This window comes from Amyelois transitella, chromosome 7, assembly GCF_032362555.1.
Source record: "Amyelois transitella isolate CPQ chromosome 7, ilAmyTran1.1, whole genome shotgun sequence".
NCBI lineage: Eukaryota > Metazoa > Arthropoda > Insecta > Lepidoptera > Pyralidae > Amyelois > Amyelois transitella.
Window position 1 is genome coordinate 6344810 of NC_083510.1, and position 27411 is coordinate 6372220.

The 27411-nt window shown below is 33.5% G+C and overlaps 3 protein-coding genes across 3 annotated transcripts; all 3 read left to right on the top strand.

Annotated features, from left to right (window-relative positions):
- The first annotated feature begins 740 nt into the window (after positions 1-740).
- Positions 741-14897, top strand: LOC106131640 (uncharacterized). Its single transcript, XM_060945123.1, has 9 exons — positions 741-801; positions 4019-4065; positions 4484-4648; positions 6453-6563; positions 7156-7624; positions 11444-12024; positions 12428-12563; positions 14091-14275; positions 14531-14897. Exons 1-9 carry the CDS (start codon positions 778-780, stop codon positions 14895-14897), a joined length of 2085 nt encoding a protein of 694 aa, XP_060801106.1. The 5' UTR covers positions 741-777.
- LOC106131630 (uncharacterized) lies at positions 9434-12635 on the top strand. The gene is made up of 4 exons (XM_060945170.1): positions 9434-9584; positions 9719-9791; positions 11444-12024; positions 12428-12635. The coding sequence occupies exons 2-4, from the start codon at positions 9774-9776 to the stop codon at positions 12594-12596; spliced, it is 768 nt and encodes a 255-aa protein (XP_060801153.1). The 5' UTR covers positions 9434-9584; positions 9719-9773; the 3' UTR covers positions 12597-12635.
- Positions 14898-17801: 2904 nt separating the features above from the next.
- LOC106131620 (uncharacterized) lies at positions 17802-27200 on the top strand. The gene is made up of 8 exons (XM_013330777.2): positions 17802-17813; positions 18265-18449; positions 19045-19216; positions 20084-20162; positions 25541-25566; positions 25807-26021; positions 26326-26497; positions 27077-27200. Exons 1-8 carry the CDS (start codon positions 17802-17804, stop codon positions 27161-27163), a joined length of 948 nt encoding a protein of 315 aa, XP_013186231.2. The 3' UTR covers positions 27164-27200.
- The last annotated feature ends 211 nt before the right edge of the window (positions 27201-27411 follow it).

Consider the following 27411-nt stretch of genomic DNA (forward strand, 5'->3'; position numbering starts at 1 on the left):
CATACATATAATCACGTTTGGCTTAATGATAGAATTGAAGTTCAAATAGTGACAGGTTGCTAGCCTGTTGTCTAAAAGAAGAATCCCAAGTTTTTACGCCTTAGTCGACATCCAGGAGAAAGAGTTGTAGAGGTCCTATTCTTTTATCTATCGGTGCCGGGAACCACACGGCACCAAAGTACGGAAATATCTAGGTACTTCAAATATCGCAAAATGCAAGTCATCTTTAAATAATTGCATTATTTTTATGCTGTGGTAAGCTAAGCCAATTATTGAGTTTGAAAGTAACTATGGCTAGGTAGGTAATGAGAATTTAGTAATTTTTTATTTCATACTTATGTGGTTGTATTGGATTCTGCGAAATTTAAAGAGTTATTGTAATGAACCATAGTAAGCCAATGAATCGTGTACGCCTACAACGAACATAATAATTAAGAAAATTAATGTTTTACACCTCGTAATTTGCATAATACTAGGTAAAGATGTAATAATAAAAAATATAGTTTATATCTCATAAACGTTGTCTTCATTACCTGACATGCATATATGGTGGTTAGTTTAGTTTCAATATTACTTCATTGCATTAGATGCACCATAAGTATTTTGCGCAGATGACAAGGTAAGCCTACTTTGACATAGTATTGAAAATATCATACTTATCGTATTAGTATTGATGAATATTAGTGGAACGAGTATATAAAGGTAGTGCATGAGATCTGGTATGTAAATATAATAGCCGTTCAAGTGAAACAGTACTGTGAATTGGTTTTAACAAATATGCAAAAGCATACAGAATTAATAGTAAGTACTTAGTTTAATTTAATTTCGGTGAAAATTATAAAAGACTAGCTTCCGCTCGCGACTCCGTCCGCGTGGATGTCGGTCTTCGCGTGGTTGGTTTATTTCAAACTAACCTACTTTACCTTATAATCTAATTACTATACCTATGTTTTCATATGTATTATGTTTTCAAAGATAAACAAAAAGAAAATAAAATACCAACCTAAATATACTTATTTACGATGAAAACTTAAACTAGGTACGTACGATAATATTTACAAAAGTATTTACAAATAACTGATCGGAACAGTCTTAGAAATGACACCAAATCCATTAATCAAAAAGGTCGCGCTGAAAAGCACGGTTTAAAATTACACGCATACAATATTAATTAAATTTTTTTTACGTATTTTTCCAGAATAAAATGTATCCCATTTTATGCCCAGGATAATAAGATATAATTATAGCAAGTTTCATCGAAATCGAACCGTTAGTTTTCACGTGATGCCTGACATACAGACAGACAGACAGACAAATTTTTTTTAAATCACATATTCGTTTTTTGTGTCTATCCAGTAACACCCCCCGCTATTTATTTTTTCAATATTTTCAATGTACAGAATTGACCCTTCTACAGATTTATTATCTATATGTATAGATGTTATAGTTATGTTATGTTATGTGTTTGTCAATACAACTAAAACACTGTAATAAAGCTGCTTTATATATATACATACCTAAAATCACGCCTTCTTCTCGTTGGGGTAGGCAGAGACTTCATCTTTCCACTTGCCACGATCTTTGCATACCTACTTATTTTGCTTCATCTACATATATAACTTTCTTCATGCTAACTCGGCGGTTTTGCGTACTCTTGACCTGACCTTTTGCCAGGACTAATTTGATCAAGATACGTTCGTATAGGCCTTCCCACTCTGACCTTTCCCTGCATACTCTTCTTTATATTTGCTTAGTCAACTTGTTTACTCTCATCCTCTTCACATGACCAAACCATCTTAACATACCGTTTTCTCAGATCTTAACATTCCCTTATCACTCTGTTTCTTATCTGCTCACTCAATTTTACACCCATCATACTCCTTAACGCTCATTTCCACCGCATTTATTCTGCTTTTGTGCTTCTTTTGCTACACCCAACTTTCATTACCCAACACACCCCTATGCACAGACAGGCGAGCTTTTTTGGACAGTTTCTGACTGCTCATAAAGGCTTGCAATGCTCCATTCACCATGTTCCCCGCGTTTACTCTTCTTTCAATATCACTATCACACTTGCAATCTGATGTAACTTAAAAAAACAAAGCTGTTTTGAATAGCAGAAAGCTAAAAAGATCAATTTTGAAATGTATGAAGCTATGTAGAGTAATGGAAGAATCGTTAACATTATTAATGATTGTATGAATGATGTACAGACTGTATGACTTTTATAGGCAATAAGATTCAGAAAGAAGTTCGTTTTTAGGAATAGTTAAACACTTAAATACTTAAACCGATTTTTAAAAAGTAGTTTTCCTTATTTTGATACAATAAAAGAGAAAATTTAAACAAACGACTGTAAATCATACAAGATGTGTTCGGGACAGGATACCATATTGTACGTTAATGTCCAATAAACCAGTCGTTATCCGAAGAGTATTGACACGGCCTTGAAACATGGCCGGTGTGGAGTGGTGGATAGCAAAAGCGTGTTGTATATGTATCATAAATATACACTTATGAGCAAAGAAAAGTGTACCTTTGTAAATTAATAATAAAAGATTTCAAAATTTCCAATATTTTAAGACGAGTTTGGAACTTCATTGAATCTTGATTTGTGAACTGCAGGATAGCACTATTCATATACGCATATGTATTCGATTAGTAATTATTGTTTATCATTAATTAATAATCCAACTGGCATTTTATCATGACTCTTGGTTGCATCTCCACTTTTGGAGTTAAGCATAGTTTTAGTTCTTGTACTAGAATCGTGGCCAAAGGGAGATCAATAGTTTTTACCGGAGTGTACGATCCTTCTTCGTACTTTACATTATATGTATGCAGAAATTTCATGCAGATCGGTTCAGTGGCTGTGAAGAGGCAACAAACAAACAAATTAACTCACTTTCGTATTTGTCATTTTATTATGAGAAGATTGAATGCCGATTGTTGATAACTGAATATACGGTTAGGGGAAAATGTATGCAAAGGTTTCTTCTTCTCAGGGACTAAAAAACAGAAATACACCAGAAGGCGATGTACTTTAATACGACTAAAAACGACGCTAAAGTAAAAAATGAACAAATAAAATAGCTTGCTCTGGTGAGGTACTTACTTGGTACAATATTATTATCTGCGAGAAAGAATTTGGTCTGAATTTTTGCTTTCAAGTGTAAAATAGCAAGTTCATTTATTATACAAACCGAGTAAGATTCGGTCCATCCTAAGTAATTAATTAGCTGATAAAAATGTTGCTCAAACTTTATAGTACCGGGAAATATTATTTTATATTTTATAATAGCTACATTTCAGTGTATGTCTTTCATACTATAATTTTTGATCAGTTAAGGATACAAAGCAAAATATATTTTTTAATAATCGTTATGTAAAAAAATTCTAATAAATGGAAATCTGGGTGGAAATTTTTCAGAGCACTTTTCTATTATAGATAAATGAATATATATACTACATAAAATATACAAATTTAAATATTATAATATTTGCTTTATTTTCATATATTTCTACTAATTATAAAAAAAGAATTGAATTGACTCATTCATTGGATGATATACATCTACCTAATCATATAATAAATGCAGCAAAATCAATCAATGTTGAAACGACATGAAGATTGAGAATCTTTGGGCTGTAAATAAATGTCAAACTTCACATTATAAATGAGACAAAGCAGTCTCGAATACTTTATAAAATTAGTAGAAAAAGGTATAAATAAGGTTGAACTTTTTTAATAGCACATTTGGGTAGTTAGGCGCGTCAGATAGCTACGAAAATGCGACAATTCTTGGTAAGTTAAATGCGGATATGAAAATAATGCAATACAATGAAAAGATACAAAAATACTACTTTATAATTGGAATGTCAAAATAAAGTGATAATGTTTATTTTATTAGTGGTTATTATAAATTTATTGTAAATTATGAATTTATGAGTGATAAATGTCAGTTATTAAATTTAACCAATTCAAAGGTTACAAGACTAAGTTTTTTTTTTATTTTAGGTAATTTGCCTATCGGTGGGTGTGGCGCTTGCAGCTCCTCAAGTCAGGTCGGTACACTAAACTGTGTAATTATTTACATGTAAAGTTTCATTAATAATGTAAATGGTAAATAGTTATTGGAATAAATAATACGTTAATATCCCTGTCGATATCAGGAAAGCCCAGACTATTGATAGTTTCAAAAATCTCGTTAGGTCTCATTATCTTTCTACTTTACCCTAAGTATATGTTATTTTTATGTAAATCGGTTCAGTACTTTCGGAGATAATCGTGATCATACATACAGACAGACAGACAAGAAATTAAAAAAAAATATTTTTGCTTCCTATTATTCATTCTAAGTGCCCCTCTATCCATTTCAGCCAAAAATACTAAATGTACAGACAAAATATTCTTACTATTTTATTATATGTATAGATTAAACAGACCGATTCCTCCTTATATTTAATATCATGGTTGTTGCAGAAATGTGTTTCCTTCGAATGTGCCGCGAGTCGTAGCTACTGCCGCTGCTACGTCAGGTAGTTACGACCCTGGTCGCTACGACCCTGGCCGCTACGACCCCGGCCGCTACAACTCAAGAGCCGACAATTCCGGGCGTTATGTACATGATGACTCCGGAAAGTATAAGTAAGTTAAATTCCTCTATTAACTTCTATAAACTAACTAACTACTTTGAAATAACTTTAAATTGAAACTATAAAAGATGTCAAAAATGATTGTACATTTACATTACATATCGGCATTTAAAAACTTTATAATAACGTCAAATTGCACTTTTGTAGAACTTCTGTTACATCAAATGTACTTAAACAACGATCTTTATATCCAATATAGTTGTTTATTTGGAATTGCTACAACGCCAATCAGAACTGTACAGACCCATTCAAACATTTTTGTAAAACAAGAAGTTACATAATCGTTCTTTTTTAACTTATTATAATACCTACTTTAAAGATGATATAAATCGATTAAGTAAATTTTTATATCTAGAGTTTATAGATTATTTTTGCTCTATAAATTTATAGTGCAAAAGATTGTCATTGTATGCTTTTATAGTATACGCTGTCACATCTAACACCTAAACATGACTTTTACATATCTTTTTGGCAATTAAATTTTACATAATAGGACTATTTTACTGCTTGGGAGGGATCGTAGTAAGTGGAACAATGTCCTACCTCTTCCGGAAAGAGTCATGATCTAGTTTTGCGTTAATGTAAGTAATGTACATTCATACATATGGTCCTGTCTATATCCCTTGTGGGGTAGTCAGAGCCAACAGCCTTGAAAAGACTGATAGGCCACGCTCAGTCATTTGGCTTAATGATAGAATTGAGATTCAAATAGTGACAGGTTGCTAGACCATCGCCTAAAAAAAGAATCCCAAGTTTGTAAGCCTATCCCTTAGTCGCCTTTTACGATATCCATAGGAAAGAGATGTAGTGGTCCTTTTTTTTTGTACTGGCGCCGGGAACCACACGGAACACGAAAAAATTCATTTAAATTAAAAAGGAAAACATGTAAGTAATGTTTTCCTTTTTAATCTAAATGCATTATTTCGACAAACTGAAGGTTTACCCTTTGCCTAAGACATATAGATAATATAAGATACACAGTAAAGGCTAATAAAAATAAAAATTTACTTATCATATACGAAGGGCCTTATAGTTTAAATTAGTCGTAGAACTCTATAAAATGTATTTTGTGACCCACACAACCATCTACATTAGAGCTGTTCTTTATTTACATTTCTTGATTTTTCCGGTGACATTTTGATAATAATTAAGCTTTAAAGATAAATTCAATGGCACTTTTGAAGGTCTTCAACTTTTTGTGTAGTTGTTTTGATATAATTATCATTTAGTGCGTTTATTCCTTGTTTTTTATACTTAACATATGTAGCATCCATATCTTCTTCTTCTTCTTCTTCTTCTTAGCCTTCTTCTATCAGCATTCTGATGTAGGCCTCCTTCATCTCCTTCCATTCTTCTCTATTTTGGGCAGTAAGAGTCCAATTGCTGCCCGCCACCTGCTTGATGTCGTCTTTCCATCTCATTTGTGGCCTTCCCCTGGGTCGCTTTTGGTCCCAAGGTCTCCAGTCTAGCAATCTTTTGCACCAAGATTCAGACTTCCTGGCAATATGACCAGCCCACTCCATCCATATCCATCCATATCTATATCGTGACATTAGTTCGTTATGAAAGTTTATCTTATTCGTTGGATAGGGTCAGCTCGGTCATATATTTTACCAAGATTTAATGAATAGAAAATTGTGTTTTTCGGCCGAATACAATTAATAATTATACTAGTATTGGTTATTGTTACTGCTTTTTTTTAAAGTTCATCGTTTTAAAAATCAAATAATAATACATATATTTTTCCTGATTTGTGATGCTGTGTTTCATAAATAAATAAATTCCTTTTGCAACAGTGGTGACCGAGGCGACCGTGGTGGGGCTGGTGGGTTCTACACAGGATCCAGCGACGCTGGCGGCCCAGGAGGTCCAGGCGGTGCCTACACTCCTGACAACAACGCATACAGGTTAATCTCTCCTACCTTTCTTTATTGTACCTTCAGTCATTGTGTTTTAGGTCTCGGCCTGGCGTTACTTTTAATATGAAAAAAATCTCTTAACTTATGATTACTTCTACGTTCTGATATTCCAATGTTTTCAATGACACTGAATTTGTTGTGAGTTGTTGCTAATTAACTTACTAAGTTCGGTGTCCATAAAGCATGCCGTTAAAATATTAGGTAAACTTGTTACTTTTTGAAAAAGTAATACTTGTTAGGCTTCAAACCGATTCAACATTCATAGAATAAATAATATGTTTAGGTATTCAATATATAATCAAATTTGCCTTAGAAAGATGGCATCGCTGTAGTGATTTATGTAGATTGGTTTATATTTGTGATAAAATTATACATACGATACGTACTTTTTGATTTATCAGTAGTTTGGTAGATGTCGCTATATTACTCTAAAATATATCAAGTCTATAATTGTCTAAATCTAAATTGTTAGTGCTTGCAGTGCTTGTATATTGCATAATAAATAGAAATAAGCAATTAAGTTTGATTAATATCTTACTGGTAATTTTTTTTAAAGTTACTGATAATAAATTCTTTTTAGGGGTGTTGGCAACGTTGGAGTTGGCAACTTTGGAGCTGGTAATGTTGGTGTTGGCAATGTTGGAGTTGGTGGTGTCGCCGGTGCCGGTGCCGGGTCTGGTGTCGGTGTCGTAGCCTCAGCCGCCGCCGGCCGCGGTGTCTTCGGAGTCCCCAAAGTGTCCACAGTCAGCGCAGTTAGCAGCAATTCAGCCAGCAGCTTCGCCAAGGTCGGCAATGCTCCCCCCAGCGGTGGTAGTTACGACTACAAATACGGCATTATCCGCCAAGACACTGATGTCAACCCCGACGGTTACCACTACCTCTATGAGACTGAGAACAAAATCCTCGCTGAGGAATCTGGAAAGGTCGACCAAGTTGACAGCGAACAAGGTGCCTTGAGGGTCACTGGATTTTACGAATTTGTAGCACCTGATGGTGTCACCTACAGAGTCGACTACGTCGCTGACGAAAACGGTTTCCAACCCACTGGCGCCCATTTGCCTTAAGTAGATTTGATGTTCGCGTGCTAGTACCTTGCCCATAACCTTAAGTTTCTGTTGTAATAAATCTTCTGATCTGTATTAGTTGTAATTTAATAAATAAATGTAATGAAATTTTTACTTGTGTTGGATTATTTTTAATGACGTAAATCCTAAAACTATTAACTTGCCATTTATTATTATCAAACTGGATTTTCTATAAAAACAATTCACAGTACACGTACAGCCTATAACGTACAACGTATTAGCTATTGTGTCTTAAAAAGCTAAAAGTTAGTCTTGCCATTTTAATTTTTGAAATGAATTTTCCAATTGCATCTTGAGATTGCAGTCTTAAAAATAATTATAAAATTTGTACCTAATTGAAATTCGGTAAACAGAATCAATTAAGGGATTTCTGAGAAACTGTTAAATAGCTGCGGATACGGCTAAAGAAAATTTAAAAATGGCACTTGGTTATATTAAGACACATTGTACTAATACAATAGAATAAATAATTTAAAGGTCACAAAACACCCAATTTCGTTTTGTTTTTTGAAATGTTAAATTCATCTATAATAGCACCTTAAATGTCAATTATATGAACAATACAAATGTACTAGTCTATGTTATGAATAGGACGATGCGAGTACTAAAAACATATAGAGATACAGCTGGAAAGATGGACAAACATACAGAAATTCTAACAATCAGGTTTTCGGCCCCTTTTGGCCATATAGGTATAGGCTCCACATATCAATTTATCGGCAATATATTTCAAATACGTAAATAAGTTATTATTATAATTATAAGATATAAGTAAGTAACAATTTTATTATACGTATGGATTGATATGTTTACACCTCAATTAAGATGGGTATTTTAATTATGCACCGTAATCATTAACGATACTTAAGTTTATAACTCTATTAGAAGAATATTTAGTATGTTGTATGTAAGAAGTAGACATAAGTAAGCAATTAAAATATACCTATATATTTAACGTAGTCATTTGTTTATTATTTTGAAATTGGAATAGGATAAGACAAAAGTGTTATGGAACAATTTGAATTATCAATTAAACAAAAATAATAATACAAATCCAGCTTATAAGTGAAAAATTATTTTTGAAAAAAAGTCGAAAAAATTCATGTTATCCTCAATAAATACATAAAATTACGCTTCTTTCCCGAAGGGGAAGGCAGAGACAGTATTTTTCTTATAGCTATAATCCTCGTATTACCACTTTTGCATCATCTACATACATCACCTTTTCGATGTAGTTTGTAGGTTTTCTTTTCACGGATTTATATCCTTAAGTACTCTGTAGAAATATGTTTATTTTAAAAAATAATAAACTAACAGAAATTCTCGAAGACTGAGAGTATGACAAAGAGTCACATCTTTACTGCCTTATCATTGACTTAAAGGCAACAATCCATATAACGATATTTTTAAATATTCTTACAAAAAATAAATAATAGTTTAATGTCATTAAATAGCCTTCAAGTGCGAAACTTATAAACCTTTGTAAACTTAAAAACCCTGAACGATTACTTATGGACCATTTGTCATAATAAAACTAATGTCTAGATATCTCTTAATAGACGAAGATTCCTTTTCATTCTGGGAATAACAAGGAAACTCATCATATCACATGTCATAAACGCAGCCATTTGAATGTTAATAAACCATTATAATCGGAATGCTTCGCTTACTTTGTTGCATTAAATTTCATTTTTATTTTATGCAAATCGCTGAAGGTCCAACCGCATGCATTCTTCGGGAATAACGATCATACCGCAAGTCGGTCGTGTGACGCCCTGCGCTGGGGTCGTATGGGAGCAAGTGTAAACTGATCCAAATCGCGAGCGGCTTCCATCTACCACGGAAATATTATAAACATTTATACTATGCTAATTCTTCTGCCCGACCTCGCCACACCTTGATTTAAGGAGTCTGTTCCACTTTGGTATGAATTGTCCAAATTTATTCATCATTTAAATGTTAAATAAATGTCAATGTAAAAATATTTTGATTTGGTTAGGTTAAGGCGGTGGTGTTAAAGTAAAACATGACAATTTAATATAATCAATCTTATTACAGATGTGTGAATCGTGATTTTGGATTTTTAGACTACGAGTTACTTTAAGGAGTTAAAATGCAAAATATATGTGTTGTAAGTATTGTAAGTGAGTTAAAATGCAAAATATATGTGTTGTAATGTTAAACTAAGTCCTATTCCAAAGTTAAGGCGACCGTGTTTGTTTTAAAGCAAACTGGTTTACTCGTGCAATGGACTGTGCCCTATCGAATATCAAAAATATTTAGTAGAGCACAGCCCTAAAGTTGCAAAGGTCATAATATAAAAGATAGAGGCTTAGGACGAAGAGAACGAAGCGAGTGAGGTCTACCAATCAAATTGAGGCGAAAATACATTTTATGCATGTACCTATGTATGTATGTTTGGAACGCGATAACTTTGGAACCCTTGGTCCTATTTTAATGAAATTAAAAGTGTGTATTGTAAGATCGTGTGGAATCAAAGTAATTTTAGAGATATTTGCAATTTATCAAAAATTTTAAGTGTTTGTGAGGTCTAAGTTCGCGGCGAACGACTAATAAATAAAAACATTCAATATAATATTTAAAGAATAAGTATGTGGAATTGTTGATTTATCAATTTGAACCTTATTTTAAGTAAATAACCACAATTTTTTTTAATCACAAAACTACATTAATTTAACCAATAACTCATTGACGTCAATGTATTGGAATCCTCGTGCCTGCCTCTTAACAAGATTTAAAAATACTCTTTAGACGTTTGGTGTGCATAGATTGGTATTTTGTAAAAAAGTTTTTACACAAAAAAGAACGCACTTATGTTTTGACTATCGATAACTAGGAACTATTTTTAGATTTTTTATTTATCTCGTATTTAATTATTTAAATTATTAATGAAAAACAATCATATCAATAATGTTTAAAAAGATATCAATAAAGCAAGATGTCTAAATTACACGCACTCCAATAAAATGATGCGCAATATTACAGACTAAAATGTGGAGCAAGGTTAAATAATGAGATGACTATCATACTGTATTTCCTATTAGGTGCATACCGGCTTTAAACCATATAAAACAGCCTAAAGTGTTGTTTGATGTGGTGAAAAGGTTTTGTAATGTTATTAAGTAGACGATTTTACCGTAACTGTAAGCACTAATTAGTTTAAGATTTGACGTATGTATTAATTACTGAAGATTAGAAAAAATAACTGTTTCTGTCATCTGGTGGGAAAAAAATTCATTGTTATTTATATAAATAAAACGCCTGCTATGTCGTTTTTGGCATTTAAGAATAGAACCACATCTTTCCCATGGATATCGTAAAAGGCGACTTAGAGATAAGCCTATTATCTTGGGAAACCTTTTGTAGGCGATAGGCTCGCAACCTGTCACGATTTAAATCTCAATTCCATCATAAAGCCATACAGTTGAACGTGACCTTTCAGTCTTTTCAAGACTGTTGGCTCTGTCTACCCCATTCGAGATATAGACGTGTGCATATATGTATGCATAAGGCGCAAAGGTGATTGTCTGACTGATCTATCATCGCACAGTCCAAACAACTGGACCGATCGAGCTGAAATTTGCCATGCAGATAGCTATGATGTAGGCATCCGCTAAGAAAAGATTTTGAAAATTCCCGCGGGAACGGGAGAAAATGAGATTTATCGTTTTTTGCCGATAGATGTAGCCGCGGGCGCTCTCTTGTTGTTGTAGTAGGTACTTATAAGCATATTGTGTAATATTAATTTATTTTAAATTTCAGGTTCTCCTTTCCTATTTAGTTATTGTTCACTGCTCTGCGTATGATGATGGCAAGTATCATCCTAAGAAATACAATTTACATGATGACGGCATGTACTATAGGCCCTTAGACGAGGGCAAATATATTCCTGGAGATGAAGGAAGGTATACTTACATTTATGTGCAGGGATTGTACCCGGACTACCCATATGTCCACCAAGTTGGCCCTAATGGTGGCTTTGGGCCTAATGGCAGAAATGGTGGCAATGGCGGATATGGAGGTAAAGGAGGTTACGGTGGCGAAGGAGGATATGGTGATGAAGGATCTGGTGAAGATGAATTCAATAAAGGACCAGACGGATCTGAAAGGCCAGATAAAATTGAATACATCGGCCGTAAGTTCTATGCTGCAAGATTTCCATATATGCACTCACTGATTAAGGAGCTAATTGAAAAATACGTTTCAATAGACACCCTCTTCGGAGAAGAATCCGATGGAAGCGTAAATCATTATATGAAAGTGTTTGGGAACAGGGAAACTGCTGTGAAGTGCCATTATTTAAATAGTAAAAGTGATGATGAAAAAGACGGATTCACGACGCAGTAAGTATTTATTTCTATAAGCTTAACTTTGAAACCCTTTAGTTACATATTTTTAAAGGACTATGAAAAGAATAGCGCAGTTATAATAGGTGCTCAGCTGCACAAACATTGAATCAAATTTTTACGATCACATAAGTATGATTTTTGTAAAGACGGTTATGGGTCATATTATATTATACAGGAACAGAATTCATACAGTGTTAAAAAAAGTTATCTTAAACCTTAAAGAAATCATTCAAAATTTACTATACGATATTTTTTTTTGATAAAATATAGTTAAGACAAATAATAAAGACGAAATGAAAAAAAAAATTAGATTCCATCATACAAAATACACCTATCTTAAAAAACTCATATACAATCATCTCACATTGTTGGTAATTTAAAAAAACTCTGTCGACAGATACCCACCTCGGCCGGCTTCAGACAATGGCAAACATTCAGGCTCCTACTACAGCTTTAAAGGAACGAAGATTCTCGATAACCACATCAATAGTGCTAACATGAAGACTACACTCAAACTAGAATACGAAGTGTTTGTTAGAATAGTAGACGAAGTCACAAAACAATGAACATATATACATATATTGTGTGACATTGGACTGAATTATTTATGAATAAATTTAGATACACCTGTAGTATATTTAAAATAGAGCTTTTGTTTTATTTTCTTACTAGCTGTAGCCCGCGACTTTGTCCGCGTTTTCGAGTTGAATCTACAATAATGTGAAATAAATAAAAAAAATATCTTGTTTTTGTTGGGGCTCGAACTTGGACCACCAACTTCACAGTATCACGCGCCAACCACTGGACCATCGAGGATGTTGCGGTGGTGTGAAATTAAAGCAGACTAACAAACCAAAAATCTTTTTACGTGAGAATTACGCATGTTATGTGCGGCAAAACCAGGATATTATCAAACTGATTTTCACTTATATTTATATGTTATAGGTATAATTACTTTGAATTTTAAATTTCGTAACTTATTTGCAGACGAACTGATGCCTTGAGTTCATTCAAATGTCGATAATTTTTTTTTTGTGAACCGATTTTGATGAAACAAACTTTAAATGTTTTTCTGAGTCAAAACAAAGCAATTGGTGAAAGTTTTGAGTAAATCGGTTTAGTACTTTCGGCATGATCATACATACAGACAGAAAGACAAAAAAGTTAAAAAAATAATTTTTGCTTTCTATTATTCATTCAAAGTGTCCCTCTAACCATTTCAGTCGAAAATACTAAATGTACAGACAAAATATTTTACTGTTTTATTATATGTACATATATAGATATGATGAATCTTATTTACTTGAATTAGGATGAAATGTTATATTATTTCAGAACATTTAAATAATACATATATATTATTATTTAATATATATATTATTTTAGTTTGCAATTTTATATATATTTTACCAAATAACATACTAAAATAATATAGTTTAAATGAGAATTTTATTTTATTGTAGTTAAGTAATTTGTATTTTAATTAGGTAATTTGATATATCAGAATGAAGGATTCTCTAGTTTCTACATAGTATAATACTACATAGTTTCTACATATAAACTATGAACTACGAAATCATGAGATCCTAGATCGAAATTTTATGAAATTTTGAAACGTTTCATCGTCTCTGATTCTTAGCATTTTTATTTGAATTGTATTTAAATGTAGTAGTAATTTATCGATGTTGCTGTCTCATTTAATACAATATGTCAATGCCAAACGTTAGATTTTGTCGTAGAATGATCTAATTTTCATGAGATTTGGTGATGCTTTAATTTATCACCATACCATTTATGTTGCACTAAATATCGATTTAACAAATAAAATTTACATTTTTTGAAGTTTATCTCAAGATATTTGTGCAATAATTATTTCTATTCAAATTAACGATTGTATAAAAGGAACGTTTAGTCTAAAAGTGGATCATTCGTTTTTTAACGTTCAAAAGATTTGAAAAAAAAAAATGAAACTTGTCGCGGTAAGTGGAGTGGCTTTGGATATGTAGTGTTGTTTGACATAATTGTTGATTAAGTGAATAATGTGTTTATTGTTTGTGCAGTTTGGTGTGTTGGTGCTGGGAGTGGTGGCGAGCAATGCTCAGGATGATGGCCGGTATAGGCCTGGCGTGTATGGTGGCGACGACGGTCGTTACAGGCATTCCGACGAAGGAAAATATGTTCACGTCGGGGATGGCAGGGCCGCGTACAATCCATATCTAGTGCAACAAACTAGGGTCGTGCCAAGGTAAATAAATGAAAATCTTTAATAGATAAAATAAGGTAACTATAAATTTGAATAATTGCTGATTTTACTGAAAAAACCATCATCCTCGCATACTGTTGAAAACTTTAAGAATTTTTTTATAATACCAGGACACCGGTATGAGATTGAATTGAAAACATTTGAAGATAAAGAGGATAAAATCATTACGATTGTAGGTATCAGATTTACTTTAAAAATTTCTGCATTACTAATAATTAATTTTCTTATTTTTCGCAGCTTCTTCCGAGCCCCAGTAGCGGTCGCACCTGTAGTTCCCGCCGCTTCATCGACACCCATTTACTACGCTCAAGTCGCACAACCCTTCTCTAGGGTCTCGCAGGACAGCGAGCGAAACGCGAGGATCCTCCGCCAAGAAGGCGACGTCGACATCGACGGTTACCGATACGCGTACCAAACCGAAAACAGAATCAACGCCGAAGAATCTGGAAAACTCGAGAACACAGCTACCGGTCCAGGCCTCAGGGCTAGGGGCTTCTACGAATATGTGGGCGATGACGGTGTTACGTACAGGGTTGATTATGTAGCTGACGAAAACGGATTCCACCCCAGCGGTGCTCATTTACCTCAGAACCTACCCGTCTAATTTATTAAACATCAATGTGTATATATTTCGTCCGTCTTGTTTGTTGTTTTAACCAAACTCCACATTATTTAAATATAGTGTTTTAACAACCCTTGTTTGTGTTTATTCAATGTTCGCATCGACATTATGCAATTTGAACTCATAAGTTCAGTTTCGTTCTTAATTTTATTACTGTGTTATTCGACAATCTTCCGTTCAGATGAGATTTTATGAGTTTTACCTGCGGATTTTATGAGGATGTAGGCGGCGTCCAAGCCGAAATAACTCCGTGTTACAAACAGGAAGATTAGTGATGTCGTCGAAATCCGAAGAATGCAAAAAGACCTATGTTTGAATTTATTTATTGTAAAACTATACATTCTTGACGAAACCTAAAGTTTACAATTAAACAGTAAGTAACTAGCATTTCATAATCAGTTGAATTGATTGGTTCCCAATAAACATACATACATATGGTCACGTCTATATCCCTTGCGGGGTAGACAGAGCCAACAGTCTCGAAAAGACTGAATGGCCACGTTCAGATACTTGGCTTAATGATAGAATTGAGATTCAAATAGAGACAGGTTGCCAGCCCATCGCCTAAAAAAGAATCCCAAGTTTGTAAGCCTATCCCTTAGTCGCCATTTACGACATCCATGGGAAAGAGATGAAGTGGTCCTATTCTTTTTTGTATTGGTGCCGGGAATCATACGGCACTGAATGAAATTTAAGGAAATTCCTTGATAGCCTATTCTTTTCGTACCACATGGAACCGACCGATGTATGAACATGTAAAATAGGTAGTAGGTACCTATGTACATGGTTTTTAGCAAACTTGATTTTGTTTTTGTCAGTCAGTCACTCGGTAATAAAATATCTATCATATATCGTACAAGTATCTGAAATGTATACAAGAAAAAAGCGACTAACTGACGCATAGTTTATTTTGAAGAACTGCACATTTTTGCAATGATTGACTCATACTCAATACGGGAAGAGGAGTTTAATTTTTAGAGATAATAATTGATAATTCTAAAATTTTACAAGACTGCCCTTTTGTTTATTGTACAGTACACTATTTAACTTAATATTGCTTCTGGTCAACTAACTATAGTCAAAAATTATTCTTCTATTTATAAAAAATTATGACTAAGTGGCAAGTAAGGTAGGCGATTCCTAGTAACAAACCAAGCATAACACTTAAGGGCCTAATGTCTCGTATTTGAAGGAGCTATTAATTTTCATATAGAATGAAAAACACCTATATAGTGAAGGGTAATATATGTATGTTAATATCATTCGTCTTTCTCTCTCTCTCTTTCTCTCTCTCTCTCATGTCTGGGGGACCAATTTTACCCTCCACAGAAGTATTTCGAGGCCCAGAGTCTGCCTTCCGACTTTTTTCTCTAAAAAATAAAAGCTTCATTTGTGTATCCTATAGAAGGTTATGCTCAAGAAAAAATAATTTTGGCGGCACGATATATGTAGAACAATTTGAATAATAACTGATGTCATTACGGTGAAGGAAAACATTGTCAGGAAATCTGCAAATTCAGGCAACTTCATGTGAAACCATGATCGATTTAATACGGGTTAAATTCCTCTTTTTCTTGTAACCTCACTCTTCTACTCTAAGTCTCTTTTTCATTTCTTTAAGAACAAAAATTGCGAAGGTTTGACGGTAGTCGCTCCGGCTCCTAGTCCAGGATCCACGTTTAAAGGTATAACATTAGTATTCGTAATTGCACAGTTGACGAAAGTCGGTCTTTAATATGAAAACCAAAACATTGGTGCGAAACGCCGTCCAAGGGATCTTTAGGAGGCGTCTCCAGCACATCACCACATCTCTAATGTGTCGATTTTACGTTGATTCTACAGTCTCAGTGACCAAGTTTCGGTACCATAGAGGAAAATTGGAAAGATAAGGCATTTCATCAATCTGATCTCTGTCTTCTTGGTAATCCTCCTGTCCCTCCGAATCTTTTCCAGCCGTTCCACTGTCGACCTGGTGACGGCGCAACGACGGCATGGATCTCGTCATCACATCCTCCAGTTCTGGAGATAGTAGAGCTGAGGCAGATATAGTTCTGTACAACTTCGCAGTTAGCTATGCTCTGTACTGTAGGAGGATGATGACAGGTAAAAAATTAAAACGGTAATTAAATGATTTTTTAGGTTAAGAATAGTTTTTTTTTTTTCAATTTTCGACATCATTTTATTTATACATTATTATATCAAAAGTTTTGAGGAATTGGCAGCTGTTGAGCCTGGGAGCATGTTTATAATGCAATGGTAAAATGATAGACGAACTTGCGATAAAATATTGAAGGATTGATGATGCAAAATATGTATGCATGGTTAGTATAGAGATGTACGTTCTGCTTAGGCCGCCGAGAAATAAGCATGATGTAAATGTATAATATTTCACGTACGCTATTGGTTTAGACGATCACTGTACACTTATTTTTGATTTGAACTTTCAAAAATAAAAGTATAAAACACAATGGACATTAAAACAATGCAGATAATCAAACAGATATTATAAGGTGGACTTGTATTGTCTTTACCTTTACGTATGTTCCCCTTAATCATATCACAAGAGCACAAGAAGTACCAGTTTTCTCCAGAACATTAATTGATCTTTGTGCTTGATTGGATTATTAAATGTTTGTCGTCACATTATTAAAAGACATAGACAATCGGTTTATATTATATTTCATTAATATAACATGGTTAAATATTAATACAATATGTATTTTACATATATATACACTTTCATCCATATATTAGTATCAAGTTAATCAATGCAAATAGCTGACAATATCAATGTCATAGTTGCGTAAATAATCGGAACTGTGGTATAAAAGTTACTATGATTGGACTGTGATGTATCAGTCAATTCACAGATCTTCTATAGTAAAAATGAAGTTCGCGGTGAGTGACATACTATAATAGACAAAGATAAATAACAGCGATAAATTAGAAATTAGATATGTTATATCGGAAAGTTTATTGTGATCAAGTTCTCATTCAAAAATTATCTTTAGTTAAAATTAATGTCTAATTGTTTCAGCCTGTTTATGTAAATGTGTGTACATTTTTTCTTCTTGGTTGAAAGAGTTCGAAATTCATAAAATGTTAAAAAATTTATATTAATTAAAACATTATTTCTAGTTAAGTATCAAATATTTATTTGTTGAGCCTGCCATTCCCCATATAAGGTGACAGTTAGTTGATAAATAGTTGAAAACCTGGGTTCCTGGTTTCCTTAACCACTGGGATCCTAAAAAGTTTAAAGTACCTACCTAATACTAAAACTTTCAAACAGATACGAACAAGTGGCATGCGCGAACTGACACGAATAACATGATGATATTGTCCACAGATTGCTTTCCTCGCTGTTCTGGCTGTGGCTTCTGCCCAGTTTTTCAATCAGCCTCGCCGCGCCCCGTTCCCCGCCCCCGCTCCCCCACGCCCCCTGTCCCCCAGCAGATCCTCCGGCAATGACGCTAACGCCAACATCGTTCGCTATGAAAGCAGCGTCAACCCTGATGGCGCTTTCAGTTATGCGTAAGTTTTTTTATATTAGGGGTACGGAACACTTGATATATATAGCCAAAAACTGTTCTAAAAAAACAGTAAAGAACAGTTTACAATGTTCATATCTGCCTGTTGCAATTTACGGGTTTGTAATTTGAGTACGGGCATAAAGGAGGCTTTGTAAATAACACGATTGCCCGATAAGGTTTATGCAGTACATCGATATAAGTATACAAAAATTTGCTAAAGTTTGTATGTTTTTTTAATTTATTTACATAGTTTGTTAACAGAACTTAGCGGAGGCACATTCGAGTACCTACAACATATTTTGATGATGCATTTCTAGCACGTTAGAGATGTGGCATGTAAAGCGCAATTTTATTAAATAACTAAAATATTATGTATCTATTAATGTTTTGTCTCGAGCTTAGAACTTTGCACAAAAAAATGTTCAATGGGGTATAATTGGGCATGGTGTTATTTGAGCTTTCCTAAGTTACAAAAATTTAAAGACCACGTTTATAGTTTTTTATATTATGATAATCATCTTGAGCCAAAGATTTGCACAACTAACAATCTCAATTTGATGAAAATCATTTATTAACAATGTTTTTTGACATTTTAGTGTGGAGACTGACAATGGTATCGCCGCCCAGGCTCAAGGAACCCCTCGTGATTTTGGAGGCAACCCTCCCGTCGTGCCTGTGGTCATCCAGGGCTCTTACTCATTCTTGACTCCCGAGGGAGAGCAGGTTGCTATCTCATACACCGCCGATGAAAACGGATACCAACCATCTGTAAGTATACTTTAGGACTCGATGTGATAATCTTAGAACGTAATTCTTGCTTTATTTTGAGCTGATTTTGACCTTTCATTATCAGGTTTATTATAACGACAAAAAATATTTTATTTGATCTTTGTAAATGCACGAACATTTCAAAAGCGGGTTTCCCGGTTACTTCCTCATCATTCTCTCTGAAGATGAGTCCTGGTTGCAATTTAGACCATGACCGTCGATGGGGTAGGTCAGGATTTAAAAAAAAGCGACTGCGACATGAGACATCCAAACCCATATTGGCTTATGGTATCTGTATCTTGTGACATTGATTTAACTTACATAAAGTTATTAGGTATTTATAGCAACATTAGACTTAACTATAATATTAATGATATTAGTCAGTAGAGTGACACAACTTTATATCGTTAGCGCCATTAATGGCAGTCCTCTTGGCACATCGTCATTTGTTTTTTGACCAAGCCTAGGCTTGGAAAGTTTTCCTCAATCTTAAAACAAAATATTATATTACAAATATTGTTAAGGTTCAGCAAAGCAATCATTACGAAATATTTTACATACAGACAACGGCAATAGCCAAAATGGATTTATAAAATATTCTTGGAAGATTACAGGAGAAGGACGATGATGATATACATATATGTATTTGCAGAGCCTAAATTAATGTTATTAGATATACATTCATTATCCAAATAGGATGCTAGGTAACGTTTATTGACGACACCACAACTTATAAATGAACTCTCCCATATTAATAAGTTGTTGTTCATAATTATTAAGTTCGCTATAATTCAAGAATTTTTCCAAGATTGATTAATTTATTTTTCTTTTATCTGTTATCATAAACTAAATGTGTATTTTTTTTAGGGAAGTGCTCTGCCTACTCCTCCCCCAGTACCGCCTCAGATCCAGCGCGCCCTCGACTTCATCGCCAGAAACCCACCACGCCAATAAGAAGCTACAATTAAAACTATTATGCTGACCAAATGTAAATTATATTTATCATTACATACTATAATAAAACAGTAAAAAAAATTCAGTATATTTTCAAAAAAAATTATTACGATGAAATAATAGTAACCGAGCATGAATTTGAAAAAAAAGGCTATCTGTTTGTATGTTTGTTTGTACACGCTAATCTCCGGAATTCCTGAACGGATTTGAATGAAACTTTTTTTGTTGTATATTTTGGAATCTTGAACTGATGTCGAACCAGCTCAGCAAGACTATAGGAAATATCGAAAAAAAAATCTTAACAAAAGTTGTTCAACCTGATAAGCATTTTCTGTTAGCGCATAAAAATCAAGATCTGGAACACCTGATGCAGAATCATAACAGACCAGCTAAATCATCCGATATAGAATAGAATAGAATAGAATAGATTTATTTTCAAAATTGGATACAAGGTATCACTTATTGACGTCACATAACTTAAATCTAATTATAACTACTATATATGGAAAAAACATCTTAACAAAAGTTGTTCTACCTGATGAAATATCGGTCCATTAGTTTTTGAGATTCTATTCGTTACAAACAAAAATACGAATCTTTTTTCTCTGTATAATATTAGTAGGGATTATTAGTATTAGCTGTCAACTATGTGCCCTAGGGTTTCGCTGCCGAGATAATTTCGGGATATAAAGTATTTTTTGTTAATCCAAAATGCCAAATTTCGTTAAAATTGAATTTATTAATCTTAACCTTCGTATTTCCAATAACACGCAAACGGAGTTGTGGGCAACAACTAGTTGTTTAAATAAAGTTTGTGACAAAAAGAATTCTAAAGATATTTATTACTTACTGCAAAAAAATATATATTTCATTCTTCTTAAATTTATTGATTTGGCGTTGCCAAAGTCCACAGGCTATAGAAAGAAAAGAAGGAATGAAGTAAAATATATAAATATAAAGCATTTTTATAAAAAAAGTCATTTCATGATGGGCGATAAATAAAAATATTTGGAAATTGTGTATATTATAAACACGAGTGAGTTTATGGGGAATCCTACGCTCTTTATTTAAATATAACTGAATAATTTATAAGTTGTATGAAGTTCAAACGTGCACATCTAAAAGTCGTGTTAACTTCACCTGCATTCATTTCATATTTTTTTAATTATAGTTATGACAAGAATATCTTTAATAGTCTTCCTTTTTGAAGTTCATTGGCTTTGATCCGCATATAATCACGGTCATGGTGTGGCGTTAAACATATGTAAGTTATAACAGAATGATGTTGCAACCGCAAAACTCCAAAAATACACGGCAAGTTTTAGTAATTTTTTTTTTCTGATACATACATACATACATACATACATATGATCACGTCTATATCCCTTGCGGGGTAGACAGAGCCAACAGTCTTGAAAAGACTGAATGGCCACGTTCAGCTATTTGGCTTAATGATAGAACCGAGATTCAAATAGTGACAGGTTGCTAGCCCATCGCCTAAAAGAGGAATCCTAAGTTTATAAGCCTATCCCTTAGTCGCCTTTTACGACATCCATGGGAAAGAGATGGAGTGGTCCTATTCTTTTTTGTAATAATGCCGGGAACCACACGGCATTTTTTTCTGATATACATGAATATATTAATATAAAAATGGCATGATACTCTTCATAGATCCAAAGTATGTTTTTCTTTATAGTTCCAAAGTAGAATTATAGGGGTAATTAACAGACTCTAGAAAATACGATTTTGTAGGTTGGGTTGTTAGAGAATGTAAAGGCAAGAACATTCTTCCCATAATTCGACAAAGATAACCGGAAGGTTGGTAGACCCAAGGGTGGTGGTGGGATTGATCCAGAAAAGAAGCAAATTTACCAGAGCACACGAATGTATCCGTACGATCATCGTTTGTTGTAATCCAAAAAAATTTGCTTAATTAATTAAGTTTGTGGTTTGGGAGCTCCTATTTTATAATAATTTTATTTTTATTTAATATAACGGTTTCTGATATACAGCCTGTTGACAGACAGACCGACAGCAGAGCTCTTTTTTAACTTTTCGGTAAAGAACCCTAAAAGACCTTGAGTTTTAATGAGAGACAGGAGAAATTATTTATCTTTTGAGCTGTGAGAATTTCACTGGTCTCCAAAAATCCGTTTTCCCACAACCTTAAAAGATCGTCAGATCCCTAGCATAATGCCTGTTCAATTACAGACTTGAACAGATATTATGACAAAATTTGCGCAATTTTGTTAAGTTTATTGTATATTGGACAAATCATACTTGCCAAAGGTAAAATTATTAAAGTAATATAATATTAAATGAACAGTACCTAAAATAAATAGTTAAAGAAGTTAGCAGGGATCGTGGCAAGAAATATGTAGTGCCTGCCTAACCGCCGGGAAAGAGGCGTAGTTTTATATAAAATATGCATCTACAATAAAAATATAACTATGCAAAAAAAAAATGTAAGCTTTTTGTCAAGAATTACTTTGTTTTAAATAAATTTGTGTGCTTTTGCTGCTGCTCACTATTGTAGACTGCACCCATCACTTTTGTTGGTTAGCGAGCCCATCACAATTACCAATAGAAATATAAAGTGTTATTTCTTTATTTATTCACACATAAATACCTAAATATAATCAGGTAATTATCGCTTACGGGGTAGACAGAGCCAACAGTCTCGCAAAGACCGAAAGTATGTCTTTATGATGGAATCGAGATTTAATAGTGTCAGGTTGCTATTGTTGGCCCATCGTTTAAAAGAAGAACTCCAAGTTAATTAGCCTATCCGTTAGACGCCATTTATGATATCTAAACAGCTTTTGGAATCCTATTTGTTACCATTGCGGAAAAAACAAATACCCTAAAATTTGGTCTGAACGTACAGTTATGAATGAATAAATGGCTCTCACTTATTAATCTGTGTGAATTTATAAAGGTATGAATTCAAGTACATTAATTAAGTGAGTGTAGAGCAAATCTTCGGTTAATGCAGTAAAATATACTTAGCATAAAGACTTTTATAATGATACGTTACTGTTTAGAAAGAAAAGGTTTTTAGAAAATCCCCATTGGAGTAAAGGAACCGGACAGAAGCTGTTGTAATATTGTTACCCAAAATTCAAATTCTAAATTAAAAAAAAATCATTATTATATGCCAGTAATTCATTATTATAGGATACTATCATATCGCTTAATAATTGTCAAATCTTTTGGTTTCACAACATTGGTTGACCTCAAATAAATTACTTAAAACTAAGTTTACTGCCGCTTCCAAGGCGTCAGTGCAGAAGAAGCGGTAACAAACTGCACTGCAGCATATTTTTCAACAACGTCAACTTCACAAATATCCAAACTTAGAATAGAATGTGGACGAGAGAATACATTGTTCAGATTAATTTATTTATATGAGATTTTAATAATAAATAAAAAAATATATATTAATTATCTTTTATGGATTGCCAAATTTAAATAGATTAATGTACAGAGTGTACTGAATTTTGATTTAGGTTCAAATCAAACTACAATTAATTACGAGGTTCCTATGCCAAGCTCAAGTCTATATAAATTCATTCGTCAGTATTATTCAAAGTTTTTCTACACATAAAGCTATTATTTCTTTCAACTTTTACTCGAACTCGCAATACTCTTACCATAAAGGATTAATAATTTACAGTGGTTAATTTTCTACGTCTTTCTGCGAGAAGCATCTGTCAATGTTAATAATAACAAATAACAATAAATTAGAGGCGTGTGTTGTAGCTTATCATGGTCTGGTTATGCCAATATTGCGATATGGAGTAATATTTTGGGGTAACTCAAGGGATAAGGAAACCATTTTTGGGGCACAAAAAAGATGTTTGAGATCTATGTGTTCCTTAAAAACTCAAGACAGCTGTGTGCCACATTTCAAGTCTCTCAAACTATTGACATTTCCATGTATCTATATTTTTGAATTGTGTGTATTTGTAAAATTAAATCCACACTTGTTCAAGAAAATAAGGGATACAAGAAGGAGGGCAGAGCATGTAAGACCACAATACGTACACAAGTTGGTAGTGGGCGGCCACAATACTGCGTTGTTAAGGAAAAGTATATTTGGTATGGCCCCTGTTATATATAATAAATTGCCAGAGAGTTTCAAGGATCTCGATTTTTTTAACTTTAAGAAGACATTCAAATTATTTTTATTAGATAAATGCTATTATACGATAAATGATTTTTTAAATGACAAGTAATAATATACCTAATGTGACAATTTATAATTTCCTTTTATTTGTTTTAATGCATGATCAAACATAAATGTTAACGATATTTTGTGAGTGATAATTAACTATTGTACATCCTCTCCAGGATAAAACATAGTGATACTATAAACACATGTAACAGATCTATACTACTTACCTATGTTTTACAATAAAGTTTTTGAATTTGAAAAAATAAATTGAAAAAGTAATACAACGTTACGTTTGACAATCACTTATAAGTAATTAATTAATTACCTGCCCGGTTGCGTGTGCATTAATAAAAACAGCGCGTTGATGCCTTTTGCACCGTAATAAGTAAATAATAAGAATAATTATATTGATAGATTGAAAATTTAATTTTCTAACAATATTATACTAGCTTTGGACAAGAAAAAAAATCAAAATTGACGGAAACTGTATCACATTGTCTTAACTTTTAATAAATAAGATTCTTAAGAAAAATTTAAAACTTATTAAAAAAACAGTTGTTAAAATACTTTATTGTCATAATAATGGACCTAGAAAGCCGAAAGCGGCATGACGTTTGGCTGATATGATACTAAATGAGCATAAATTAATGCAATGACTAAGATTTATACGTTTTAGATTTTTATGTTTGGAAAAAAATGTGATAATTTACAACATTAGTCAATGATATTGTTCAGAGCACAATATTGTCTTTAAGCATAAGTACCTACATATAGTGCATTATTTGGGCACTGAAATATCGATACAACAAACGGTAACGAAACAATTTTGATAGTGCTTTTTGTTTATTAATTCATTTTAAAATTTATTAATTGCCATGAAAAGAATACCATACTTAAATTTACTTTACTTTATAAAACAAATATATTTTTTGATTGAAAGTAATTATAAAGTTATCCATATACGTATATTTGTTGTACTTGGCAATTTCCTTTGCCTTTACAATATTCTAGGTAAAAAAATCCTTGGTTGCGAAAGAATGAAGTGTAGAAAACAATAACTTATTCGCAATATTAAATTTATGCGAATATTATATTATCACAGTTCAACCTTTAAAAGTGGGTGGATCGGTTCCATGGTATATAAAAGCTACCGCGATTTTTTTCGGACATTCGATCTAGTCTAACGTTACTAGGCTATCTATTCAAAATGAAGTTTGCAGTGAGTATTTAAAACGAAATCAACAAATATATAAAGCCAACATTGAAAAACTTTCCATTGTGTATAAGTTCCGCCAATAAAATACACTTACAATAATGGAAGACTTATATAAAATTTGGAAAATTTCATTAAAAAAGTAGTAGTTCAACCTATACTTCTATCTTGTCAACTGCAGTCTAAATGTGTGCATAATTCCTTAAAATATATGGAATCTCTGCTAATTCATTCCTCTACCTTTAGGTGGTCGCGTTAGCTTGCTTGGCTGTAGCCAATGCCGCGTTTCCAAGCTTCCCGTCTTCACTGGCATTAAGAAATCGTCCGGCCGTACCTTTCGCCCCTTCCGCCCCAGTGCCTCCTCGGGTGCAGCCCGTAGCCAGGGTCAGCGCCGACGCCCGCTCAGCCAACATTGTCAAACAAGGCAGTGAAATCAACCCTGATGGCAGTTACAACTATTTGTGAGTAAACCTTTGGAATATTTGTGTAGTGGTTATTAAAAAAAAATTAGGGAAAGTCTTCTTTTTTGTTCTTAAATGATACGAAAGAATAAGAATAATTTATGTTTTAAATGTTACCGAAACACAACTGTGGTCTAATATTGCCGGCTGTAAAAAAATTTCTTCTCTGTTAATAAATCACTGTGAGTTAAAAAACCATTTCATTATGTCAAATCTAGAGATTTTAACTGATTAATGAAATTGAATAACTATTTCATCCGAACATGCCAATAATTAACAATATTTATAACTACTTGATGTTTAGCTACGAAACTGACAATGGGATCGCAGCTCAAGAACAAGGTACACCCAGAAACTTCGGCGGTAATCCTCCCGTCATTCCCGACGTAGCCCAGGGTTCCTTCTCGTGGACGTCTCCCGAGGGACAGCCCATCGCCATTTCTTACATTGCTGACGAGAATGGATACCAGCCACAGGTAAAAGAATAGATGAAAACTCATTTATTTAACTTAATTTTATCAAACAACCAGATTTTTGTTATAACTTTTAAAAGTCTTTATGGCAAAATGCTATTAAAAGAAATTTAAACGTTCCGGGAAAGAGGCGTGATTATATGTATGTATGTAACCGTTCAACTTCTGTCTAAAATCTCATATAGTGTCAATAGTGTCGTTTCCCGAAGGGGTAGGTAGACAAAGTCTACATAATTTCTACTTACCAAGATACTGTACCTACTGTTTTGCTTTCTCATTCCACAATTTTTTATGCAAGCTCATGCATTGATTTAGGTTGCTCTTGACCATACCTTTGACTAAGTTTTGTTCAGATTAAAACATTTAAGAATCCCAAGACGAACGTTCCTTGATCATATCGAAAATCTGAGAAATGTCAGTTTACGAGTTCCATTAACCGGCGGACTTGAAAAAGAAAAATATGTGGGGATGACCTGTGATCCTGTGGAAAGACTTGGTCTCTGCGTCCAGCCAGTAAGAGGTATCATGTAGATATGTTTAAACATATTGAGCAGTATTAAAAACTGTATTTTTAATTGGCAGGGTGATGCTATCCCCACTCCTCCCCCGGTGCCTGCGCAGATCGCCCGCGCCTTGGAGTACATCGCCAGAAACGCGCCCAGGAAGTAAACAAAACCGCGAATCTCAACCCACTGCCCGATAAAAATATAAGACATGCCTAGTTAGTATTGACGTAGGTTCGATTGTGATATGTTTATTGTTATAATTCTCAATATGAATTAAGAATGTAAATAAAGTTTTATAAACAATGTATTGGTTTTTGTTTACATTACCTATTAATTTATCTTTCAACGTAATCCAAGCTGGCTCGGTTACCCTGTTCACTGGGTCGCGAAGGTCAGTCGGCAATATCTCTT